The sequence below is a fragment of the Phyllobates terribilis genome, unplaced genomic scaffold, assembly GCF_046119375.1.
Source record: "Phyllobates terribilis strain yellow unplaced genomic scaffold, ASM4611937v1 Scaffold_2__4_contigs__length_985480577, whole genome shotgun sequence".
Classification (NCBI taxonomy): domain Eukaryota; kingdom Metazoa; phylum Chordata; class Amphibia; order Anura; family Dendrobatidae; genus Phyllobates; species Phyllobates terribilis.
The window spans coordinates 171,625,078-171,651,426 of record NW_027362762.1 but is presented as its reverse complement, the minus strand read 5'-3'; the positions used below and the strand labels follow the sequence as shown (position 1 = coordinate 171,651,426).

Below are 26,349 nucleotides of genomic sequence, written 5' to 3'. Positions count from 1 at the left end.
TAGCTCTTTGTACTTACAATTGTTCATTTTGCCTTTCTTCCCGGTTAATGCTTCTGTTTCCATTAGGTCTATGACATCACTTAATTACCGTAATAACTGACTAGAGAAACAGGAGGTCAATTTTCTCTGCACAAGTCATGAGTCACTGCAAAAGTCTATGGAAGGGGGGAGGAGGGGGCAGCTGGGTCAGAAGTTGAAGAGGGGAATGAGTTATACAGGGGCAAGATACTGTTTCTACAAAAAGCCGAGAAAAGAGAATAATTAACTGAATAGAAAGTAAAAATGAGCAATTGTAAATACGCAGTGCTATATAAAATGATGATTGAAATATATTAGAGGATAAAAAGTTTGATGGGAATGCTTTTTTAAAGCTATCACATCACTTAGTATAGCCCAGCCAATCAAAAGGTACTATCATAGCCTGCATAAAATCAGATTCAGGGAAGGCAGTAACTATTATATAGTAAATCTGAATAGTGAGAGGATATAACAGCTTAGCAATAAAGATAAAGAGAGACAAAAAACACTGAAGAAACTGTATAGATAAGTCCCAATTCTAGCGCTGGTGTTGTAAATACCAGCTTTAATTAACAGTACTGCTGGAATAAAGTGCACGTAATACTTTGGGAGGCACATGCCAGTTGTAAGGTTCACTAAATTCATTAAAGTGCTTGTCCACAACTCAGACAACCCCTTTTGAATCCCTAAGTTTCCTCCAGTAAAATAATAACACTTAGGGCACAGTCAGACGGCTGCATAGAAATACATGCTGTCACGCTCGGGTCAGAAGAGACTACAGCCAGTCCGAACATTGCGATGTGATCGCCGTCTGCGTTATATGGCCGTCTGACTGCTCCCTTTTACTCTACTCTGGTGTGGATGCTGTTTCAGCGGTGACGGCACTGACACTCATATGGATTGCGTGACATTGTTATGCAATCCCTGCGGCCAGTCAGTGCTCGCTTCACTCTCTCCTTCTTTGGACAAATCAAAACATCTGTGAGAGAGCAGCTGCAACTCTCACTTCCTCCGAATGTCAATTACGTCCCTAGGAAAGGAGAGTGAAGCCAGTGCTGATCACCTAGAGATCCAGTGCCGATACTGCTGGAATGGCGTCGGCACAGAAGCTAAGCATAGGTGTTATAATTTCACTGGTGGGAAACATATGGATTCAGAAGGGGTTGTCCCAGTAGTGGACAACTCCTTTAAGAAGCGTGTACCACTGCTAGAAATGTTACTCCAGGGGCTGGAGAACATTCCTGGATAAATTCATGCCACTATAGTGGTGTGAATTTTAAGTTATTAGACAGGCAATTTTTGCTTCGCCCCCATTCCACCGATGCTCTGCCCATTTTGGCATTTCTAAACTCGTGTAAAAACACCAAAAGTTGATACATTTTGTTGCAGCTTTGGTAAACTGGTGTAAACACCTTCATGAGTCAGGGCCACAGAGTGTGACAGCACTGCAGTAAAGAAGAAAAAAGTGTCATACACATTCTTCATGCCAATTGGTGGCTTAGCAGTACTTTTGCTTTACAGTGAATCAATTTTTTTGGAAAACTTCCACAAATCTTTCAAATTTGAATTTCAGAAGATTCCCTCATCTCTACTAAAATTCAAATTGCTGAGAATCCAGAATCGTTGAGCACTTTAGAACCATATGAGATTATTATTCACTTGGATCTAGTGAGCATACAAATAATCCATTTGTGGCCTGCAATAGATATATCAAGTAAATTAGTGGATATGTTACACAAGGCTCCTAATGTTTTTTTGGGGGGGCTTTGAAGTGCATTGACCTCATAGAAATAAGTTATTTTTTTTGCTATAATTATTAAAAGGGTATTTTCAAGTTTGGAAGTTATTCCCTATCCAATGGAATATTGTATAACTTTCAAATCTTTTAGAACCCAATCGATCTTGAGAACCTGGGCTCTGAAGATCCCTTTGTGAATGGAGTGGAGGTCAATCATGCGTACTGCCATTCCATTCATTCTTAATGAGAGTGCCGATCACCAACCAAGCGCTGCGATCGGCTATCTACATTAAGAATGAATGGACTGAAGTGGCAGAGTGCATGATTGACCACTGCTCCATTCACATGAGGATCTTCTGAGCCCTGGTTTTCAGTATCAGTGGGAGTCCAGCGGTGGTGGACTCAGAGGTCAGACCCCTAGCAATCGGGAAGTTATGCATAGGAAACATGAAAAGGAGGACAACAGCGGGATCTTTAGAAATTGAGACTACTGTCATCTCAAGGATAACCTTAAAGACTGTGACTCGCCCCCTGGGCCTGTGTCGTGTGTGCACGTGTATGCGGGGAATACCCGGAGCCGGATCGCTGGGGGTTGTAGTCTCCGTGGCGATGACCCGGTCCGTGCCCAGGGTGGTCAAACCAGTGGCAGACTTAGTAGTATTATAATTGTCCGACTACGCCACCTGTGGATTGCGGTCAGTGGGGACCGCCGCTGCGATGCAGACCACTGAGGCTGATGTTGTATGCGCAGCCAAGTATGGGACGACTCCCCACGGGAGAAGTATAGCCTCAGGGCAGTTAGTGCGGATGATGGAAGTGATGGTGCACGAGCGTCCCAGCACTGGTGGTGCTGGTGCGGCGAAGAAGCACAGAGACGTGTGGTTGCAGTTTCCAATGCTTTACTCACAGTTCTTTACTGGTCCTAGTCACCTCGGCACCGGCGGTGACTGCCCAAGCCGTGCTGCGTCCACCAGGCAAGGGGCTCGACCAACTCCCAGGCAATTCCAGAGCGTGGCACAGGGCTCCCTTCTCTTCCCTTCTCTGGCCGTGCCCCACCAGTGACTCTACGTTTGTCAGGCAGCCTCGGGCCTTCTCTTTTTATGCTGATTTCTGCGTCCCTGACCCTATGTGGTGTGCCTTCCTGGTAGGTGTAGTGAGGGGTCGCACCGAGATATAGTCACGACCGCAGGTCTTTGGCTGAGGATTAGTCGCCTCCACCAATTTGGGATCCGGTACTCTGTTCTGCCAACCCGTCACCCGCAATCTCCTGAGCCTATGGGGTTCCTTCTTCTCTCGTGTCTCTGGGCCTCTCTTAATGTTCTGTTCCTTGTTTCCTTTCTCTTCTGTTCCTGTTCTCTCTGCTGTTTCTGGCCTCCACTCCAGGCCTGCCTCATGGAGCTGGGCCCAGACTGAGCCACAGCTCCCTGTCACCCCTCTCTGGCTGAACTCCTCTCTGAACTCACTCCCCCGGACTGAACTGAACTCTGTTCTAAGATGGTGCCCACCTTATATACCTCCCTCTATGTGTGAGCCCAGGTGACTAGCAACCAATGGGCTCCTACCTATGCCCAGAGACCCACCCCTATCTGCTCCTACACCACTGGGTTTTCCTTCCCCTTCCCACTCCAGCCAGGGACAGATGCTGTCGTGCCTGCACTTCTGTCTAGTGGGAGCACCGTTGAGCTGTCCCTCGAAAATGGGGTGTGTGTGGTGCATGCAGCTTACTGAGTCCTGGTCCACACTCCATCCTTACCCGGGAGTGGAATATCACACCTCAGGTTTGAGGTGCAATACCCCTGTAGCAGCCGAGCCCTCGGGGTGCTACAACTGCATCCCCAAAATTTTGTATGTTGAAAATTTACATTAGATATGCATCATCTTTAGCCCTGCCATTCCACAATGCCAATATTTTGGTATTAAGATTAGCAGCAGTCTTTTGATAAGATTTTGCAGAATGTTTCCTGTGCCTTTGTAACAATTACAGTTTATGTGATTCAGTTCAGTTCTTCTGCTTTGCCAGAAATCCTTGTGTGTCACCCTGGCCTGGATGCCACAAATGTATAATAAAGCTGTGTCTGAGAGCAAGGGGGAGGTTCTCTGGTCAGGGACCATTAGCATGCAGCACCTCCTGTCCCAGGCCAGTAGGGGGAGCAGGCTGCCCCTATAAAAGCTGGAACTGGGGGCAGGGTTAGAGAGTTCTGGACGACCTGTCTCTGAAGTGAGAGGTGTCCCAGAGAAGGGAGAGCCAGTTCAGCTGAGGCTGAGGAGGACGAGTGGCAGTAGAGGAGCCACGAGCCAGGGACGGAAGGCGAGGGAAGCCTGTCCTGGCTGAGAGAGAAACTGAACTATCGGACTTTGGTGTCCGAGGCTGTTAGGATTCCTAGTCCTACAGCAAATAACCAGTCCACAGGGGATTGTATGTCCCTTGGCGTAAGAAGCCCGGAGGTTCCGCCACAGCAGAAGGGACCAGCAAAGCTGCACCAGGCCAAGAATAGAAAGGAACCCAAGTTGCAAGCCATACGGGCGAGAAGACACGCCGAGCTCAGGAACGTGGGCTGTTACACCACCAGGAGGGAAATAGCCAGAAAGAGCGCAGAGAATACGGTAGGCCTTCATCCTCACCCTGACCAGGGCCAGCTTCCCACTTGTTCTCAGACTTCCAGGCCCCCTCCTAGCCGGGATGGTTTTTCGGTCGTCTCACCTGTTCTAATAAAGACCCTGAACTGTTTAAAAGGCCTCCGTCTCCTGGCTATTGCGACCGGAATCATCCCCTCCATCATCCATCTATATACTGCCCTGGGACCATACTCCTCCCGTGGGGAGTTATACTACTTAGTGCTGCACACCTACATCTGCCCCAGTGGTCTGCACTGCAGCTGCGGTTAACCCTGACCGCAATCCATGGGTGGCGTAGTCGGACATTTAAAACCTTACAAATAGACTGCCACAACGTTTGGTCTGACCACCCTGAGCCACGGACCGGGTTGCCACTACTACTCCCAATATTGCCTTGTTGCCCGGCTCCGAGTGCCCCACGGCCCAGGGGGCGAGTCACTTGCATATGGGAAAGACCAACAATTTACATGTAGCTGAAATGTCATTCCAGGGTGGGGGCAGTTGGAAAACCAGCACATATACTCAAAAGAAGAAAGTCACCTATGAAAGTCAAAGTGTTGGGAAGTTGAAAAGCAAAAATGTTGGAGCTGTGAGTTCTCATAGGTCTAGCATATAGTGTGTGATCGATCAAAAAAAATGTAGGAGAGGGGACGTAAGCTCCCACCCTCTGTTATTTAATCAAACCATATAGGTTGTTTTTTAGTGCTGCTCAGGAAGGAGTTACCTGAGGGACCTGGTGAGGAGAGTGGATTGTTAGTGGGGTCATTGGGTCTTGTACATCAATAACTGAATCCCTTACTCCAGGTGAGGATAAGATGATCTAGATGAGATGGGTGCTATAGGACATGAGGATGCTGTCTTAGACTTTGAGAGTCAATGTCCATGGAGGTGCTGTTACGGATCCATGGCATAAATCTTGTGCAATGTGAATCCATAACTTCGGCTCAGAATAGTGAAATAGGTTGAATACTCTGGTTTGGGTTGCTGCTGGGTAATAGAGACAGCAATAATGTAGGTCCACTCCATCTGGATCATTAGGTCTGATAGATACTTCTCAGCAGAACCTTGAGCGTCGAGGTGACTATACAAAAGATTCAAAGCAGCGCTGAATCCGAATCCAAAATTATGAAGGGATGCAGATAGAGATAGTCTGCAGCAAGTACACCAGTCTGGGCAGAAGGGTCATTTTGAGGATGCTGATCTTGCCCAAGCATGAAATCTCACCAATGCTCCAAAATTGCAAGTCTTTGTTAAATCTGGATAATAGAGGTGGAATTTCATAGTGAAATTTTTGAAAGGTTTGAAGGGATTTTAATTTTCAGGGAAGTAATCCCATTTGGAGGACAGCAGAAGGGAAAATTCAGCTTCAGGTTGTCCACTAATTGTGTGGGAGAAGGGTGAGGTGGGAAATGTTCACCTCCCCTGACTTGGAGAAGTTAAAGGGGTAGTCCCATCTCCAAGATCCTATCCAAATATGTTGTAAATGTAATAATAATAATATTATCAAATACCTCCAATTTGAAATATAGGATAGATTTTCTGATTCGCTATGTCTCTTTCCTCATGTGCAGGCATTGCAGGACCTTGGATTTCCATGGTTGCGGACACTACCAACTATCTAACTAACTGTCATTTTATCAGTGGATGTAACTATGGATACCTAAGGTCCTGCAATGCCTGCACATGAGGAAAGAGACATAGTGAATCAGAAAATCTATACTACATTTCTAATTGGAGGTATTTGCTAATATCATTATTACTACACCTACTACATATTGGGATAGGGTCTTGGAGATGGAAATACCCCTTTAAGCTTAAAGTTGGACTCTTCCTCAAATCACGCCAACTCAGACGCCAAGGAATGGAAAGATTTATTCAGATACATAATATAGACTAAAAGGTCATAAGCAAATGTAGAGCACTTATATTCATGATCAGCAACACTGATGCTGCCAATGTCGCCATGAGATGCTCCATAACAAGAACCTATAAAAGGGGGTATAGGGGCAACCCCAATGAGTGCTATTGTAATGGAAGGAATCTGATAAAGAATGACTGATTTTAAATTTGACATAGGGGCATTGGCAAAGTGCCGTGACTTCAAATGAGATCTCAGGGTCTTGGCCTATATGTGGCAGGGTCTGGGCAAGGGAAAACCAAGAGATCCTTTCAAATGTCATTTCAGCATCTAAAGATAAAATCGTGTACCCCTTCGTATGCTACATGGCTTCCACATTGTCCTCTACTATAGAATATTGCCTCCACACTGTCCACCCTATAAACTATAACTGCCACACTGTCTCTATCTTCAGTGTTCGCCCTGCGCTGCTCCCTTTTCTTATTGTCCCTTCACACTGTGTCCCCCTATACTGTCCAATCCTCACCCCACCTCACAATTTCTCCCCTTACTGACCCCTCACACTATTTTCTCCCCTGTTTCCCTCAATACATGTCGGATCTCTGTTTCACCATTAGATTTAGCTTTATCTGTGCCCTTAGCACACAGATTTTATTTTATTTTTTAAATTTATTTTACTCACTTATATAGCACCATTAATTCCACAGCGCTTTACAGACATTATGGGCACTGTCCCCATTGGGGCTCACAATCTACATTCCCTATCAGTATGTCTTTGGAGTGTGGGAGGAAACTAGAGAACCCGGAGGAAACCCACGTAAACACGGGCAGAACATACAAACTCCTTGAAGATGTTGTCCTTGGTGGGATTTTAATCCAGGACCCCAGCACTGCAAAGCAACAGTGCTAACCACTGAGCCACTGTGCTGCCCATACATAGATGCAGTGGAACAGGCCATTTCCTCAGATTGCTGCATGAGGCAAGATGCTAATCTCTCCCCATGGTGGAGGATGACACCCCCTGCTGACTGCATCTGGGGCAAATTCCCCACCAGTCCCCCTAGTGTCGCCCCTGTGCGAAACTGCGGCTGTTTGTTATGCAGCATATAAGTCCATCTACATCTATATACAGTTGTTTTAAAAACAATGTATCTGTTTATTTTTATTCTTTTACCAGCTATATTTACTGGAAGAAACAGGAAAACATATAAATCTTAGACATATTGAAACATGCTGCTATACATACAATGCCAGGTTGTATGTTACTTGTGATACTATGAACAGCCTGCATGGCCTATATGTGCTACCATGGTCTGCAACATCTCCGGACTTGTCTCCCATTGAGCACATCTGGGACATCATTGGTCGGCAATTGCAAAGGGAGCTGCCAGCAGCAAATCTTGATGGTTTATGTGCCCAAATGCATACAGTATGGCAGAACATTCCTCAGACATCCATGAATAACCTCATAAGTGTTGCGGACATAGACATAAGAGGGCCCCTGTGCATGGGATCGCAATTGCTAGCCCTAACCAATGAAATAAAGACTAATAAACCATACAGAATTTGGTAGTAAAAGGCCGCAGTGTTTATTTTGGTTAACAAACAATTTCATTAAATACTTCATAAACCTTCAATTATAAAACCATGAATAAATATCATATTAAACTCATTAAACCAAATGTCCACCAAGTGTTATCTGGGCGACTACCCACAGATAAACACCGCAACAGACATACAGGTGCATCGCACTAAATTAGAATATCATCAAAAAGTTAATTTATTTCAGTTCTTCAATACAAAAAGTGAAACTCATATATTATATAGAGTCATTACAAACAGAGTCATCTATTTCAAGTGTTTATTTCTGTTAATGTGGATGATTATGGCTTACAGCCAATGAAAACACAAAAGTCATTATCTCAGTAAATTAGAATACGTTATAACAACAGCTTGAAAAATGTTTTTAAAATCCAAAATATTGGCCTACTGAAATGTATGTTTAGTAAATGCACTCAATACTTGGTCGGGGCTCCTTTTGCATCAATTACTGCATCAATTCGGCGTGGCATGGAGGTGATCAGCCTGTGGCACTGCTGAGGTGTTATGGAAGCCTAAGTTGCTTTGATAGCAGCTTTTAGTTCGTCTGCATTGTTGGCTCCCTGACGAAGCGAGCAGCGTTGGAGTGGTGTGAGGGGGCCGGGGTATGTTTCCAACCTTACTTAAATATAAGCCTAACAGGGGCGGGAAGATGTTCTTCTTCACACTCCTGAGATAACACTGCCAGGTCAGTTGCAATCCTATGGGCCCCTTTTTGTAGGCATCACAGGGGCTTATCAAGAACAATATATGGGCCATTTGCAGTCCAATAGCTCATTTCCATAATTTCACCATTTTTCCTTCTTGGTGTTGCAATTTCAACATTTGTTGAAGGCTCAGCTAATGTACTAATTTTTCACCTTGCTTTTGACTGGCACCTATTGGAGACAATGAGTATTGACACTGCTGATTACAGTACTTATATTTTCTAAAATGCTGTGTATTGGGTGTTATGCGCAACGGCAGCAACTGATCTACAGAGACTGGAATAGGACCTTTTTTGTGGCTACAGAAATTATATTCAGGATTTGATGATTATACCAAAAACGCAGAATTACTCTCTGAACTTACAAAAAAAAGTGTGTGTGTATGTATATACAGTGGTGTGAAAAAGTGTTTGCTCCCTACCTGATTTCTTATTCTTTTGCATGTTTGTCACACTTAAATGTTTCAGATCACAAAACAAATTTAAATATTAGACAAAGATAACACAAGTAAACACAGAATGCAGTTTTTAAATGAAGGTCCTTTTCTGAAATTCTGTGTTACTTCTACGCCAGATGTAATGGGACATACACCTTCCAAAAGGTTCAACTTTTGTCTCGTCAGTCCACAGAGTATTCTGTCAAAAGTCTTGGAGATCATCAAGATGTTTTCTGGCAAAACTGAGACGAGCCTTTATGTTCTTTTTGCTCAGCAGTGGTTTTCATCTTGGAACTCTGCCATGCATGCCATTTTTTGCCCAGTCTCTTTCTTATGGCAGAGTCATGAACATTGACCTTAACTGAGGCAACTGAGGCCTGCAGTTCTTTGGATGTTGTTGTGAGGTTTTTTGTGACCTCTTGGATGAGTTGTCGCCGTGTTCTTGGGGTAATTTTGGTCGGCCGGCCACTCCTGGGAACGTTCCATTGATTTGACCAATTTTTACACCCTCTCCAGACCTCCAGGGTGGCCGCCTGAAAAATACTCGTGACTTGCATTATACTCGTTACTCGGTTCGAGCACCCGAACATTACGATTTTCTCGACCCGAGTAACAAGTACCCGAGCATTTTAGTGCTCGCCCATCACTATTCACCACTGTTCCATGTTTTTGCATTTTGTGGATAATGGCTCTCACTGTGGTTTGCTGGAGTCCCAAAGCTTTAGTAATGGCTTTATAATCTTTTTCCAGACTAATAGATCTCAATTACTTTGTTTCTCATTTGTTCCTGAATTTCTTTTGATCGCAGCATGATGTACAGCTTTTGAGGATCTTTTAGTCTACTTCACTTTGTCAGGCAGGTCCTATTTAAGTGATTTCTTGATTGAGAACAGGTGTGGCAGTAAGCAGGCCTGTGTGTTTCTAGGGAAACTGAACTCCGCTTCCCACAGTTAATTTATGTTTTAAGCGGGAGAGAGATCACTTTTTCCACAGGGCACTGTAGGTTTGGATTTCTTTTTCTCTTAATAATAAAGACCTTCATTTACAAACTACATTTTGTGTTCACTTGTGTTATCTTTGTCTAATATTTAAATTTGTTCTGTGATCTGAAACATTTAAGTGTGACAAACATGCAAAAGAATAAGGAAGGGGCAAACACTTTTTGACACCACTGTTGATATAGATGTAGATACATACAGTTAGGTCTATATATATTTGAACAGAGACAACATTTTTCTAATTTTGGTTCTAGACATTACCACAATGAATTTGAAACAAAACAATTCAGATGCAGTTGAAGTTCAGACTTTCAGCTTTCATTTGAGGGTATCCACATTAAAATTGGATGAAGGGTTTAGAAATTTCAGCTCCTTAACATGTGCCACCCTGTTTTTAAAGGGATCAATAGTAATTGGACAGTCATGTTTTATGTAAAGGCAGTTTTTCAAGCAGAAGACCTTTTTTTTAGTGATTTTTCAGGTGGGTTCCTGTGCAGTCTCAGCTGAAAAATATATCCTATGCCCATACCTTAACCCTCTAAAACTTTGTTATAAAAAAATCTTAAAAAGAATTATACTAAGAAATTAGGAATATCAGTATCAAAGAGGCCAAAATATACAAAAGAAACACAGGGAAACCGACCCCAAAGAGGATGCATCAGAAGCTGTGTGGAAAACTCCCACTCATACAATAATGTACAACAAGAGAAACAGATCAATTGGCGTAAAAAAATCATATTTTATTAATAATATCCCATGACATATAGTGTCAGAGTAAGGATTAAGAATATACAAGAGACAACAAAGTGCAGAGTGCCAGCAGCATACAGGGAAATAAGGACGGTCTGCCATTAATTAGTAGTACAAAATGTTAATGAACATAAAGAAACAGCAGTGAGCGCCATACATAGACAGTGTTACACAAACACATTGCCATGAAGTAATAGTACTGCCTCATGTGAGGTCAATCAAGAGTCAAGGCACATACAAGCTTACCAAAAGTCAGGCACTGTCTGAAAAAAGACCCTCTAATAGGGGGGTGATGTGAGGAAATGCCTCGACGCGCGTTTCGCCGATGGGGTGCGCAGCTTTTTCAAGAGGAAAAGAAATTAGGAAGCATAAGCCTGATCTACTGTAGTGCAGTTTATACAAGCAACTTTCAATGGGACAGTTGATATAACCATTTATTATATGCACGTGTTTCATTACAGCAATGGTGTTTCTTGCTGGGAAGATTTCATGGCTGGCCTTCAACATTGGCATACTAGTTGGCTTCTTCTCCATATTTCTCCTGATACACAACATGACTATAAGTTCCAGAACTGAGGAACCATTAGAAATTCACTCTTGGAAAAATATTGATGACCTTTATCTGATGGAGAAGCTTCCCCATACTCACCAGCCAGGTAATCATATAACATTATCATTAAATAATTAAAAAGTTCCAGGTTGTTTGTTTGATTCAATTAGCGGTAAGGCTGGATTCACACGCAGCTGTTATGCGACCCTGAAAGCTGCAACAGCTCTATATTGCTGCAGTCTTCCCATTGTTTCCCTGCAGAATCACCTAATCTTGCATGACAAAAGCTGTTTCACCTGTAAAACCATGCGGCTGATCAAATTGGCCCGATGGTTTTGCAGGTGAAACAGTTTTTTCTGAAACAATACTGAGGGCACTACTAATACAATTAAGATCAGCCAACTGCACACCAAGGCTGAGCATGTACAGTGGCATGTAAAAGTTTGGACACCCTTGGTCAAAATCATTTCATCTTCAAGTTGCTTAACTGTTCATAATAACAGTAATTTTGACCAGGGGTGCCCAAACGTTTACATGCCACTGTGCATATTGAAAGAAGTGTGCAAAGCAGTTAGGATCATCAAATATAATCAATAAACAAAACTTTATTTACAAGACATGAACAAATGTAGAAATATTTATAAAAGTAATTAAAAAGCCCCCCATCCAATATGCACTCCAAAGTAGCCCAAAAACAAAATAAGCTAACAGTCACTGTACATATATAGAACACACTAGAGCAAAGTAACAACCCTCTATGGACAGCCTGATATATGCCTAGGGTATGCTGTCATGAAAAACAATCAAGTCAATCATAGACTGATAAAATATTAGTCCCATTTGTATATCTAATAGGTTCTGCAGAGTAACAGAAAAATCTGGGTAATGCTTCAATAAAGTTATATGTACAGATAAATACAAAAGCTACAGATCAAGCATGTAGAGCTGTGCCTAATGGACACAGGAAAGAAGGGTGGAGGAAATTCTCAGAGTGAACAATAAGAATGACTGTAGACCTAAAAGGTTAAATCATGCATCAGTGGGTCCTGAATGCAGCAACAAAGATGTAAGGAGAGGAATCCCACACGTTTCGCCACCAAAAGCGTGGCTTCATCAGGAGTAATTGTGGAGTCCGATGTTTTGCACGCACCCAGATGTATGGCTGCTCGCCATCAGATATAAGCTGCCAATCACAGAATGCGGCGATTTCTTTTCTCATGCCGACTCGCAATTAATAAATAAACGCTAGTTGGCACTGCTCCATAATATAACATTGGAGCGAATGCTATCCGATGAACGATCATCATTTTACATACCGATATAAAATACTGACCAAATACTGAACATGTGAACGCGGGCTAAGTCTGAGTTCACACGAGCATATAAAAAATCATACAGAAAGCTTGAACAATTTTTTTCTAACTTGTAATCCATATACAATATGTCTTTTTACAGTAGCAATTATTAATAATTTACAAGACTATTTACAATTTTCAATGTTAAAGTTTTGCAATGTGTCCATAAGAGAATGGATACTATACTGATGTTCCATATGGAATCCATTTTTTCTGCACACCCATAATCTTGAATGGACGAGTCTGACCCGACAAATGAAAGAAACTAGTGCATGCTATGATTTTTTTTTCACAAGACTTATGGCCTATTCCTGATGCAGCGTCACCTTGACAGGTCCTCTGGCATCTTAAAGACGTTGTGTGCACATAGCCTTATCAGGCTATGTGCATATAGTGTCTGCTAGATACTGGATCAGCTGCCAAATTTTCCCAGGCAAAGGATATAAATAAAAATTAAAGGCTATAAATGTGATATTGTTGTTGACGCGCCCCCTGGGCCGTGGGGTACTCGGTTGCCGGGCCGGTCATTGCTAGGGGAGATGTCACAGTGGCGGTGACCCGGTCCGTGACCCAGGGCAGTCAATAAAAGGGGATATTTTATATGGTTTTTGTATTTAGTGAAATGTTCGTGACGCCACCTGTGGTATGCGGCTATATGGAACCGCCGCTGCGGAGCTGGTCCTCTGGAGCTGGTGTTTAATGCAGCAGAGATGGTTTGGCTCTCCACAGGTAGAGCCTAGCTCCAGGGCAGTGTAGATGTTATAGCTGTTGTAGAGGATGCTGGGCAGTGTAGTGCAGGTGATGGCGCAGATAATAATCACAGAGATAGTGGGGTGCAGTCTTCAGGGTTTACTCACAGTTGTTAAGTTCCTCAGGTTACACTTTCCGGATTATAGCCGCCCACGTAGTCCTGTGTTCACCAAGGAAGGGGTTCAGCAATCCCTCAGATAATTCAAGAGCACTTAACGGGACCCCTTTCTGTGTGCCTTTCTCAGTCGTCTTCCTGCGCTGGCTCTCACCCTCCTGCCCTGCGCCTCACAATCAGTGTCCCAAGCCGGTAGCCTCGGATCTTGTCGGGCGACCTGCAGTCCCATGGACCCTCTGTGGCCACCTTTTCGGCGAAGTAATTGTGGCTGTGGCAACTGCACCCTAAAAGTACAGAAGCCTCCGGTTTCTAGCTGAGCCTTGTAGGTCTCCACTAGTTTAGGGGCCGGTCCCCTCTGCTGTTTGATCCTTCCACGTCCTGGTAGATTCGGGCGTACGGGTGGCCTTCAGCACTTCCTGTACCCCTAGGATCCCCTCGTTCCTTCTGGAGCTTTCCTTCCTGCTCCTCTCCTCAGTCAGTCTCACCTCCTGGGCCTCAGACTAGGCCCGCTCCGCCTGAGCAGAGCTCCTGCAGAGCTCCTGCTCCCACTCACTCTCTCCTCACTGTTCCCTCAGACTGTTCTCACCACTCCCAAGTTGGCTTCCCTTTATATACTCCTCCTGAAGTGCTCCCTTAAACTACTTCCTCCACCCACACCCACTACATGGTTCCACCCTCCAGCTAGGGACCAGGGACTGTGCTCTCCCTTAGGAGCAATCTCGCCCTGCCCTCTGAAGTGAAGTGTAATGAATGCAGGTGTTTGGGTCCCGGGCAGTACTCCATCCTTACCTGAGATGGAGATACCACACCTCTGGGTGAGATGCAGTACCTCTGTGGCGACTGAACCCTCAGGGGCGCCACACTGTAATTATACTAACCAAATGAATAATGTTATCATTTTACTAATGTCGCAGGTAAGCGGCATTAAAAAAACAACAACTTAAAAACATTTACAGAATTGCTCTTTTCTGTTCATTTAAAATCAGAATTAAAGGTAGTCAAATAATGTTATGTATTAAATGATACTAATGAAAAATCTCATCCCACAAAAAATAAGCCCCCCACTCAGGTATATAAATGCAAAAATAAAAAAGCTACGACTCTCAGAATATAACGACACAAAAACATAAAAAAAGTATTGTGTTTAAGAAGTAAAACAAAGCAAAATGAAATTTGAAATCTGCTATCACCATAACTATACTTACCCAGAGTCACTTATGTCACAAGATAGGGAACACTTAAACAACACAATGTAACTCCAAGTCAATAACACTTCTGCGAAATCTACCTGTCCAGTTATGAAGCAACACTGATTGTGAATCAATTTCTCCTGCTGTTGTGCAAATGGAACAGACAACTGGTAGAAATGATAGGCAATTAGCAAGATACCCCCTATAAAGGAGTGATTCTGCAGGTGGTGACCACAGACCATTTCTCTGTTCTCATCCTTTTTGGCTGTTGTTTTGGTCACTTTTTCATTTTTCCATTGCTCTCACCCCTAGAGGTACAGTAGCATGAGGCGGTGTCTACAGTACAACCCCCAGAAGTTGCTCAGGTAGTGCAGTTCATCCAGGATGGTACATCAGTGCGAGCTGTGGCAAGAAAGGTAGCTGTGTCTGTCAGCACAGTGTCCAGAGCATGGAGCAGATACCAGGAGATGTGGAGGGAGCCATAGAAGTACAACAACCCAGCAGCAGGACCGTTACCTCCTCCTTTGTGCAAGGAGGAACAGGAGGAGCACTGCCAGAGCCCTGCAAAATGACCTCCTGCAGGCCACAAATGTGCATGTGTCTGCACAAACAGTTAGAAACCGACTCCATGAGGGTGGTATGAGGGCCCGACGTCCACAGATGGGGGTTGTGCTCACAGCCCAACACCGTGCAGGACGCTTGGCATTTGCCACAGAACACCAGGATTGGCAAAGTCGCCACTGGCGCCCTGTGCTCTTCACAGATGAAAGCAGGTTCACACTGAGCACATGTGACAGACGTGACAGTCTGGAGACGCCATGGAGAGCGATCTGCTGCTTGCAACATCCTTCAGCATGACCGGTTTGGCAGTGGGTCAGTAATGGTGTGGGGTGGCATTTCTTTGGAGGGCCGCACAGCCCTCCATGTGCTCACCAGAGGTAGCCTGACTGCCATTAGGTACCGAGATGAGATCCTCAGACCCCTTGTGAGACCATATGCTGGTGCGGTTGGCCCTAATGCAGGACAATGCCAGAGCTCATGTGGCTGGAGTGTGTCAGCAGTTCCTGCAAGATGAAGGCATTGAAGCTATAGACTGGCCCGCCCGTTCCCCAGACCTGAATCCAATTGAGCACATGTGGGACATCATGTCTCGCTCCATCCACCAACGTCACGTTGCACCACAGACTGTCCAGGAGTTGGCAGATGCTTTTGTCCAGGTCTGGGAGGAGATCCCACAGGAGACCATCCGCAACCTCATCAGGAGCATGCCCAGGCATTGTAGGGAGGTCATACAGGCACGTGGAGGCCACACCCAATACTGAGCCTCATTTTGACTTGTTTTAAGGACATTACATCAAAGTTGGATCAGCCTGTAGTGTGTTTTTCCACTTTAATTTTGGAGGTGACTCCAAATCCTGGACTCCAATGGTTAATAAATTTGATTTTCATCGATGATTTTTGTGTGATTGTTCTGTACAAAGTTGAATGTGCTGACAACAAAGTATTCAATGAGAATATTTCATTCATTCAGATCTAGGGTGTGTTATTTGAGTGTTCCCTTTATTTTTTTGAGCAGTGTATATATATTTTTTTAAAAAGTGTTACGAACCTTAAAATAATATGAATGAAAATGTGAGTTCCTCCTGCAATAAACAAGTCCCTTACAAGGAAGGCTCAGGCAAAGGGAAAATAAAAATAGATGGCTCGTTGCATATGGCAACAATAAAAAAACATGATTTTTTTTTTTTTTAAGATTTTCTTCCGTAAAAGTTGTAAAACGTAATAAACTGATATCATTTTCGTAATGCTGAATCGTATGAATCAAGTCACTGTGTCTGGTATACCATGTTATACCGTGTACTATGCACAGCGAATCCTGTAAAAACAAAAACAAAAAACTGTGTTTTTATGATACTACAATTGAAACAAAATTTGTCCTATAAAATAATAAGTTCTTATATAGTTATGTCGATTGACAAATTAAAATGTTATGACTTTCACAACACAGTGATGTAGGGGCCAAAACTAATTCATACACCCAGCGCTTTTCCGCCAAAAATCCTGCATAATCAATTAAAACATAATTCTTCAAATTTCTGAAAATGTTTCTGTCTACATTTATTGGCTGTGAAGAGTCATCCTTGCAAGTTATTAGTGGCTGAGTTCTACTCTGATTAGAATCCATTTAGCTGATAAACTACATAATGTCACATGCAGAAAGACTGAATTTCAGTTACAATGGCTCCCAAGAAGAACAGAGAGTCTATTCTCATTAACATACCTGTCTGTTCCACGGGTCTCAAACTATAGATGATGTGGTTTCAGGACCTTACATCATAATGATTGAGATGTGGGGGGACCAAATGAGATTGTTTCCCTCATTTTTGAACAGACCTGTAAATACCTGGCCTGAAATGTACCTCTCATTTCCTTAAAGGGAACCTGTCACCATGAAAATACAGTCTGCAAGCCCCATGTTATAGAGCCGGGGGAGAAGACTACATGGATATATAGTTTTGTGAGAAAAGATTCAGTTTAACCTGTGTTTTCATGATTTAATCCTCTGCTCTTTTTTTGGATCCTTGGTCCAGTGGACAGTCCTACCAATGACTGATAGCTATCTTTATGCACTCTTATACAAAGAAAGCTGTCAGTCACTGATAAGACTGCCCACTGGACCGAAAATCCCAGAAAGAAGATTAAAGGATAAAAACACAGGTTATACTGAATATTTTCTCAAAAATCTATATATCCATCTGCTCAGCTCCCCCGACTCTATAACATGGGACTTGCAGATTGGAATGCATGTTCAATGTGACAGGTTCCCTTTAACTTTTGTGTAGCTCATTGTTTGAGGAATATCGCAATCTTGAACATATTGAATTCACAGAAATTAAAAGACATTTTGTAGCAGACAGAAAAGTGTAGTACAGTAGTTGGAAGATTCCATTTAAAGCTTTTTTTGGAAACATGACTAATTTTAGGTTAAATTAATATACTGTATATTGAGACAAAATGCAACAGGTCTATTCCTCCAGTCACCACAATATATTATGGGATCTATTAGATCCCAGTCTTAGCCTCTCACCTAGCCAAATCAGATCTCAAACTTTGCACTGACGATTGGCAATACCCTGAAACACTGTGTCTGCCAATGGGGATTCTGGTTTGGCTTTTATCCTAAGTCATATTGCAAAGCTCGTTAAAGGGTCGATTTTGACTTGTAGGATTGCTGCTTCCTGTAGGTGGCACTAGATTTCAAGTCCTCTTCCTCTCTGAAGAAACTATTTGCATACACAATATATCATGAAACTTGTAAAACGGGGAGATAAAAACAATGAAGTGATGTGAAATTGCCTCTGAAAAGTGCCAAGCTTAAAAGCAGTCCAACTTCTCACGTATCTATAATATGGCAGAAGATACAATAAGTTACAGTATGGTGGAATTATCTTTGAAGGTTTTAGATTAGAGAGCACCACTGATGTTATATTTTTATGTGAATCCATAACATTATGAAAAATAAGTTTTGATGGAATTATTCTTGAAGTAAAATTATTAAATTAATCCATATTCCTGTTTTTTTTCTCCGGTATCTGTCTTTGTAGGTAGCAGCAAAGTGAGTGATGATCTTTCACGTAAAGTCAGAATACTTTGCTGGATCATGACCGGACCAAAGAACTTAGAAACCAAAACCATTCATTTAAAGTACTCCTGGACTCGGCACTGCAATGTTGCTCTATTTATGAGTTCCACCACCAATAACAGCTTCCCTACTATCGGTTTAGACACCAAAGAAGGACGGGATCAGCTTTACTGGAAAACAATTCGAGCTTTTCAATATGTACACAAGAACTATATTGATCAAGCTGACTGGTTTTTTAAAGCAGATGATGACACTTATGTTGTTGTGGAAAACTTACGTTGGATCCTCTCAAATTATACTTCTGATCAGCCAGTTTATTTTGGCAAACGCTTCAAACCATTTGCCAAGCAAGGCTACATGAGTGGTGGAGCTGGTTATGTACTTAGTAAGGAAGCTCTTAACAGATTTGTGGATGGATTCCATACTGGAGTCTGCCAACACACCACATCTGTGGAGGACTTAGCACTTGGTCAGTGTATGGAGAAAATGGGGGTTATAGCTGGAGACTCTAGGGACACTGAAAAAAGGGAGACTTTTCACCCATTTCCACCTGAATCCCACCTTACAGGACACTTTGATAAGAGTTTTTGGTATTGGAGCTACTGTTTTTATCCTATTGTGGAGGTAAGTACATGAAGAATTACTCCTAAATAAAGAAGAAAAGGTAAAAATAGGAATTTGGGATTAAGTATGTCTAGTATATATTTTAATTAGATCAGATAATACCAAGACTTTAGGTCTTCACAAGAAATGTTCCATTATTCACATGTATTATATCTATATTATATTAATTCAAAGGAAAGGAATGTGGAATAGATGTTGCGTTGCTGATAATAACTCTGAAAGCAAATAGGGTAGAATCAATTGCAGTTTATTCTTAAACCATTTCAAAGTCACACCGACTTCTTTCCCAAGAGAACCAGAGCTTCTGTAAATGATGCACAGTACTGTGCAAATGTATTAGGCAAGAGTGGAAAAATGCTGCAAAGTAAGAATACTTACAATTGATTTGGCATTAGTTTAATTTTATCAATTAAGAAAATGCAAATCAAAAATCTAACTCAAATCATTATTTGGTATTATCACTTTGTATCTTCAAAATGGCTTCAAAGCATCAATTTTTCTAGGTACACTTGCACACAATTCTTGAGAGAACTTGGCAGATTGGTTGTTCTAAACATCTTAGAGAATTTACCACAGGTCTTCTTTTGATGTAGGCTTGTGCGAATCCCAGACTGACTCAATGATGTTGAGACCAGGGCTTGGTGGGGGCCAAATCATCACTTCCAGGACTCAGAAAGGGCTCCTCTAGCAAAGATTTCAAAGTAGACTAGGGTTTCAAGATGTGCTGTTCAACCTATTTTGAAAAAACATCAAGAAATGGGCAACGTTGAGGACTGTAGACATAGTGGTCATTGAAGGAAACTTAGAGCAAGAGATGAAAGACACATCATGCTTACTTCCTTTCAAGATGTCAGGCAGTGCCATTGACTCAGAACTGGCAGCAACCATTGGCACCCAGCTTCATCCATCTACTGTTCTGAGGTGTCTGGCCAGAAGTGTTCTTCATCTAAAAATTGCAGCCAAAAAAGCCATTCAACATGGAAACAAGGCCAAACGACTCTTTAAAATATAGAAAATGGGAAGCAGAAAAATGTCAGCGGGTGCTCTGTATTGATGAGTCAAAATGTGAAATATTTGGCTGTGACTCAAGGCAGTTTGGTCACCAAATGGCTGAAGAGCAGTACAATGATTGGTGTGTGCAGGCAACAGTGAAACATTAATCCCATATGTCCAAAAAAGTAAGGCATTCCAACAATAGAATTTAATTAAAATTTGTTTGCTTTATTAATTTAATTCATAAAAACAATTAAGAAAAAACTTCATAATAACAGACAGGGTTATTATGATGTGCTTTCTTATTTCTGTTTATGAATGAAATTAATAAAGCAAACACATTTTAATTAAATTATGAAGAAATTCTATTGTTGGAATCTCTTCGTATCTGATGGCAAATACCGGTACAGATTATGGTGTAACAGTGAAACATTGTTGAGGTTCCTTGCAAGTGATGGGCAGCATTTCAGCAAATTAAGTTGGGGATTATGTCAAGATTATTATCTTCAATGCTGAAAAATACAGGCAGATATTTATCCATCAGGCAATACCATCAGGGAAGTGTCTGATTGGCTCCAAATTTATTCTGCAGAAGGACAATAACCCCAGACATACAGTAAATATAATTAAGAAATATCTTCAGCTTAAAGAAGAACAAGGAGTTCTGGAAGTGTTGATATGCTTCCCCCCAAGCCTTATTTCAACATCAAGTCTGTCTGGGATTATATGAAGAGACAGAAGGATTTACGAACAACCGTTTGTCGAGTTCTTTCACAAAGTGTATGCAAGTGTACCTAGAACAATGGATGCTGTTTTGAAGGTAAAATTCGGTCACACCAATATTGATTTAATTAAAATTTTCATTTTGTTAATTGACAGAAATAAACTATTAACATTTTTATTTTTGTAACCATATTTACTTTGCAAAAGTTTTAGGCGGGTGTAAAAAAAAAAATGCTTCAAAGTACTGTATGTAGTCTCATATGTTTGTGACTTTTTGTTCTTCAGGGTCCCCAGTGCTGCTCAGACCTGGCCATATCCTTTCATTACGTTAACCCTGAATTGATGTACGTGCTGGAGTACTTTGTGTACCACTTGAGGGCGTATGGATATGAATATCGTTACAAGCCAGGAGTACCAGAAGCTGCAGAACGACTGCCAACACATCACATGCAGAAGCCCACAAATGAAGTCAAAGCAGTGAAAACAAATGAAACTGTTTCATCATAGACTTGATGATGTCAGCTGTTGAAAAGAATCAATTGACACTTAAAAGAGCTTAGTGACTTTTCCCTCTCAAAGGCATTTATGTTGTGCACATAAGCCTAGGACAACAGAATTTAGGTCAAGTTTCCATGCAGACATGTAAACTTTGTCAGATTAATTTATTTTTATGGATATTTTTGCATCTAATAATCTATTTTTATTTTATATAGCGTCAACATATTTTACTGCCCTTTACTTTCAGAAATTACATGAACAGAAAAAATCCGACCAAGTAAGCAATTCTAAAACTAGGAGTGAGGGCTCATATGGCATGCTTACTATCTATAAGGAAATATTCGTGACAAAAATGATATAAAGTTCTTGTATTGTGTGATCCAGCCATCTTTTTTAAAAAACAAGGCAGTACATTTGTGTACACACATATATATAATGTCTTGTGGTACAAGGAGTGTGGGAGATACTATTGAAAAAGAAGTTGAACTTAAAGGGGGTCTGTAATCCTAAAAATGCTGATTAAACCACTTACATAGGTATGTAGGGGACTTAGCCCATATAAAATCATACCAGTAGTAAGTTATAGTTGTTTAATTAGCATAAATATGAAAGTATTCATTTTGTATGTAAATAAAGGGACTTCGGTGCACCCTTGGTGTGGCCAAATAGTTCAGTGAACTGTTTCACTCCCTCAGTTTGCATACTGAACCCTGTCACATCCTGATTGACAGAGCTCCAGGGAGTCCTGTCTGAACTCTGCAGCTGCACTCACATAATATTATTTCCAGCTCTCATTGGTGGCTCCTGTTTGTAGTCCATTATTGACCGTCAGCCGCAGACAGAAGCCAGTGATGACACTTTGTGAGCACAGCTTCAGTATCCATATGGAGGTGCGGAGCCTCTGCCACACAGAGGATATAGAAGGTAAACGTTGAAATTTTTGTTGATAAAATCCAATTCTGAAAATGATTTTTAGCCAAGAATACATGCATTTAGGTAAGAAAAAAAGTTGCACCCAAAGGTAATCAATCTTTTGCCCTTTAAGGTGGGCAACTTGTAAAGCTAAAATATAAATTAATTTACTGAACTTTGAAAAAGAAATGTGAAAGCTTGAAATAACTTTTTTGTTGTTGAGCTACAAGAACCCTGCTCTGTCTGCATTTTGTGGCCCTTCTTTTTTTTTTTTTTTTTTTACGCTAGCCCACATCCCCCATAATAAGAAGGACAGGGAAATTACATTAAAAGACATCTTAAAGCCAATGCATCTTGGAAAATCCATAAATGGAAGCTGAAATGCTACAGTATACTAATGCTAGACGTACAGTACATCTACTTGTAACAGTAATAAAACGTGTATATACAGACAACTGATGTCTTAAAATAACAACGTGACGTAAACCCCCGAAGTATGGCGTATTGTCAATAGGAAATACATATTATTTCATGTGACCAGCAAGTGGCGGAGCTGGACTAGTCTCGTCTCCGGCTATGGTACATGGCCAGATCTTCATCGATTGACCCCATCAATCTGATGTGGATGACTTATCTTAAGGGGTCACACGGCAGTAGATTCTCTCATTCAAGAGAATCAGGTTGACAATACTAATGACACTCCGATCAAACTCTGATCCGAGTTTGATCCGAGCCTCAGCATAGTGTGATCCGATTCTCTCTGATGAGAGAGCCACCGTAGCACACTGTGAGGAGAAGATGGAAAACAGAATTTCTCCATCTTCTCCATTGTGTGAGTTCATGGAAATCAGACTGCACTCAGATGTCATCCGAATGCAGTCCAATGGTTTCCATGCACTTATTGACTTGAATGGGTGAGTGTCTTTTGATTTCAGAGTGAAATCACTGAATGCTGCGATTTTTTTCACAGACAGATTCTGTCAGTGTAAGAAAATTGGTCATCAGCACTGGTCCATTAAAAAACATTGGTCCGAGTGCTATCCCATAAAAAATCTTATAGCACTCACCCGATTTACAATGGTGTGAAAAAGTGTTTGCCCCCTTCCTGATTTCTTATTCTTTTCATGTTTGTCACACTTAAATATTTCAGATCACAACAAATTTAAATATTAGACACAGGTAACACAAGTAAACACAGAATGCAGTTTTAAATGAAGGTCTTTATTATTAAAGGAAAAAAAAAATCCAAACCTATAGGGTCCTGTGTGAAAAAGTGATTGACCCCCCCTTAAAACATAAATTAACTGTGGTTTATCACATCTTTGGGAAGCTGAGTTCAATTTCCCTAGCCACACACAGGCCTGATAACTGCCACACCTGTGCTCAATCAAGAAATCACTTAAATAGGACCTGCCTGGCAAAGTAAAGTAGACCAAAAGATCCTCAAAAGCTAGACATCATGCTGCAATGAAAAGAAATTCAGGAACAAATGAGAAACAAAGTAATTGAGATCTATCAGTCTGGAAAAGGTTATAAAGCCATTACTAAAGCTTTGGGACTCCAGCAAACCACAGTGAGAGCCATTATCCACAAATGGCAAAAACATGGAACAGTGGTGAATAGTGATGGGCGAGCACTAAAATGCTCGGGTACTCGTTACTCGGGTTCGAGCAAATCGAAATGTTCGGGTGCTCAAACCGAGTAACGAGTATAATGCAAGTCAATGGGAAACCCGAGTATTTTTCCAGCGGCCACCCTGGAGGTCTGGAGAGGGTGTAAAAATTGGTCAAATCGATGGAAACAGTGCTGAAATGGCATGGGAAAAGCATAGGGAAGACCCTTGGAAGCATCACTGAATCCCAGGTCGCTGCTGTAAACAATGTTTACACTTTTATGGACTGACAATAAAACATACAAAAACTAGGTTAAAATGGATTTTCCTGGAAAAAATGTCAAGTCTGATCAAGTCCTATCAGTTTAATTAAACACAGCTGGACTCCAATGAAGGAGTAGAACCATCTCAAGGAGAATCACAAGGAAATGGACAGCTTGTGACTTAAATATGAGTATCTGAGCAAAGGGTCTGAATACTTATGACCATGTGATATTTCAGTTTTTCTTTTTTAATAAATTTGCAAAAATTTCTACATTTCTGTTTTTTTCAGTCAAGATGGGGTGCAGAGTGTACTTTAATGAGAAAAAAAATGAACTTTTTAGAATTTACCAAATGGCCGTAATGAAACAAAGAGTGAAAAATGTAAAGGGGTCTGAATACTTTCCTTACCCACTGTATGTCACCAGAATGAAGACTCATTTCCAGCAGATGTTACCTAGCACCTATCCCTATACTAAATGCAGCTAACAGCAATATTAATATGGAATAGAATATACTTTTTTTTTTCCGCTTGCAGTACCAATAACTGTTAGTTCATTAGTCCTGCTAGGGAATATAGTGGAGCGTTTCGCATCTACTCAGCCTGATATGGAGGAAACCAGGATCTTCTGTACTTACTGTACAAAGTCTCCCGGCTGTGAAATCCTTTATGCAGTGTGAGAACTCCCTATGTGACGACCACCTGACAGCCCACAACAAGGCACTGGTTCATATACTAATAGAACCCACCGGCTCTTTCGGCTTCCAAAAATGTTCCCAATACTAGAAGGTGGAGCCTCCGAAATATTTTTTTTCCTATTACTAAGGAGTGGGTCTACTAGACTGACGAAGCGTATTGTAAGGCAGCACTAGTCATCATAATGGGGGATACTCGCTGCACCGGGTAAATTAGGCACACGTGCAATGTCCTTCCGGTATTTTCTCAATACAGCAGTTTATTATCTTATCACAAACCGCATATCACACAGTCCTTCTTAGTATATCACCGGCATGTTTACACACTTCACATCCGGGAGTCTCTCAAGTAGCAGACAGGCCCAATTGGCCCAAGTTACAGCCTTCAGCAAGGTAACACTATAGCAATGTCTATATAAGTGTCCATATAACAAAGTGTATTACCTTTGCCGGGTTTAGTTGCTGCAATCCATTTAATCCGCCATCACTGTGGCTTTGCGGCTTCCCAGGTAAGGGTCTCCAGCCGTCGTTCCCTCAAAGGCCACTGACATCCACACAGGATCCAGGCTCTGCCTTTCAGGACTCTTCCTCAAGCCTCTGCCTTCCAAGGCCACTAGCATCCACACAGGATCCAGTCTTTGCCTTTCAGGCTGCCAGGCTTCACTCGGCCTCACTAGGCCTCTCATAAACGGTGTTCCACACACACGGAGCACAGGCCTCACGCCTCACACCGAACACACCTGTCTCCCATCAAGCAGGGTTTATATATGCATCCCGTGCACACACACACACATACTGACAGGACCTTGCTGATGTCACAGTCATGTGATCAGACAGACATTCTGTGCGTGCAGGACCTGTGCTATGTCACAGTCATGTGACCAGTCACCTGAGGGGGAAGGTACATGGTCAGGTAAAACACATCCTGGACCATTACCGTAATGCCAGCAAGTCGCTGCATTACAGTATGCACTAAGTGCAAAAGATGCCAAAAATTAGAAAGTGGCACTCCGCCTTTGAAGAGACGTAGTGGAGGGTCTCAGAAATTTTTTTTTCCCCATTATTAAGGAGAGGGTATCCTAGACTGGTAACGCCCATGCACTAAATGCATGGGCTGAAAAACATTTACCCCTGGGGGTATACATATATATATTAAAGAATGTTAGAGGTAGGCCTCTAAAAATTATTCATGCGGGCATCATAAACACCCTTAAAAAATTAATGGGGGGTTGCATGATGATCACCCTGTTGATATGGTGGTGGAGGATGAGGAGAAGGAGGAGGATGATATAAAAAAGCAAAGTCCTGCAGCATATACCCATGTCTGGGTGGGAAGGGGTGCACGGGAATAGACTAGAAAAAAAATGGATTTGAGTTTCTGTTCCGCTGCTGTCATCCGGTGGTATTGAGAAGTCTGGGCCAATCCACCCCTTGTTCATTTTGATAAGAGTCAGCCTTTCAGCATTTTGAGTTGACAGGGGGATGCGCCTATCAGTTATAATACCCCCGGCGGCAATAAAAACCTGCTCTGAGAAAACGCCAGCGACAGCGCAGGCCAGGACCTCCAAGGCGTACAGAGACAGTTCATGCCATGTGTCTACCTTAGATTCCCAATAGTTGTAATGCACAGAGGAATCACGGAGGATGATGGTACAGTCGGCAAGGTTCTCCTTCAGCATCTTCCAAAACTTTTCCCTCCTTGTCAGA

At 42.1% G+C, this 26,349-nt stretch overlaps 1 protein-coding gene across 7 annotated transcripts in view; it reads left to right on the top strand.

The window, feature by feature from the left end:
• Positions 1-24,218, top strand: part of LOC141200243 (glycoprotein-N-acetylgalactosamine 3-beta-galactosyltransferase 1-like) — a 167,725-nt gene extending 143,507 nt beyond the window's left edge. For all 7 annotated transcript variants that reach the window (XM_073663279.1, XM_073663278.1, XM_073663277.1 and 4 more), the window contains 3 exons: positions 11,182-11,376; positions 18,286-18,947; positions 20,949-24,218. In XM_073663279.1, the coding sequence (XP_073519380.1) occupies positions 11,184-11,376; positions 18,286-18,947; positions 20,949-21,170 (1,077 nt within the window). In that variant the 5' untranslated portion in view covers positions 11,182-11,183 and the 3' untranslated portion in view covers positions 21,171-24,218. The remainder of the gene's footprint in view (positions 1-11,181; positions 11,377-18,285; positions 18,948-20,948) is intronic.
• Positions 24,219-26,349: the final 2,131 nt, after the last annotated feature.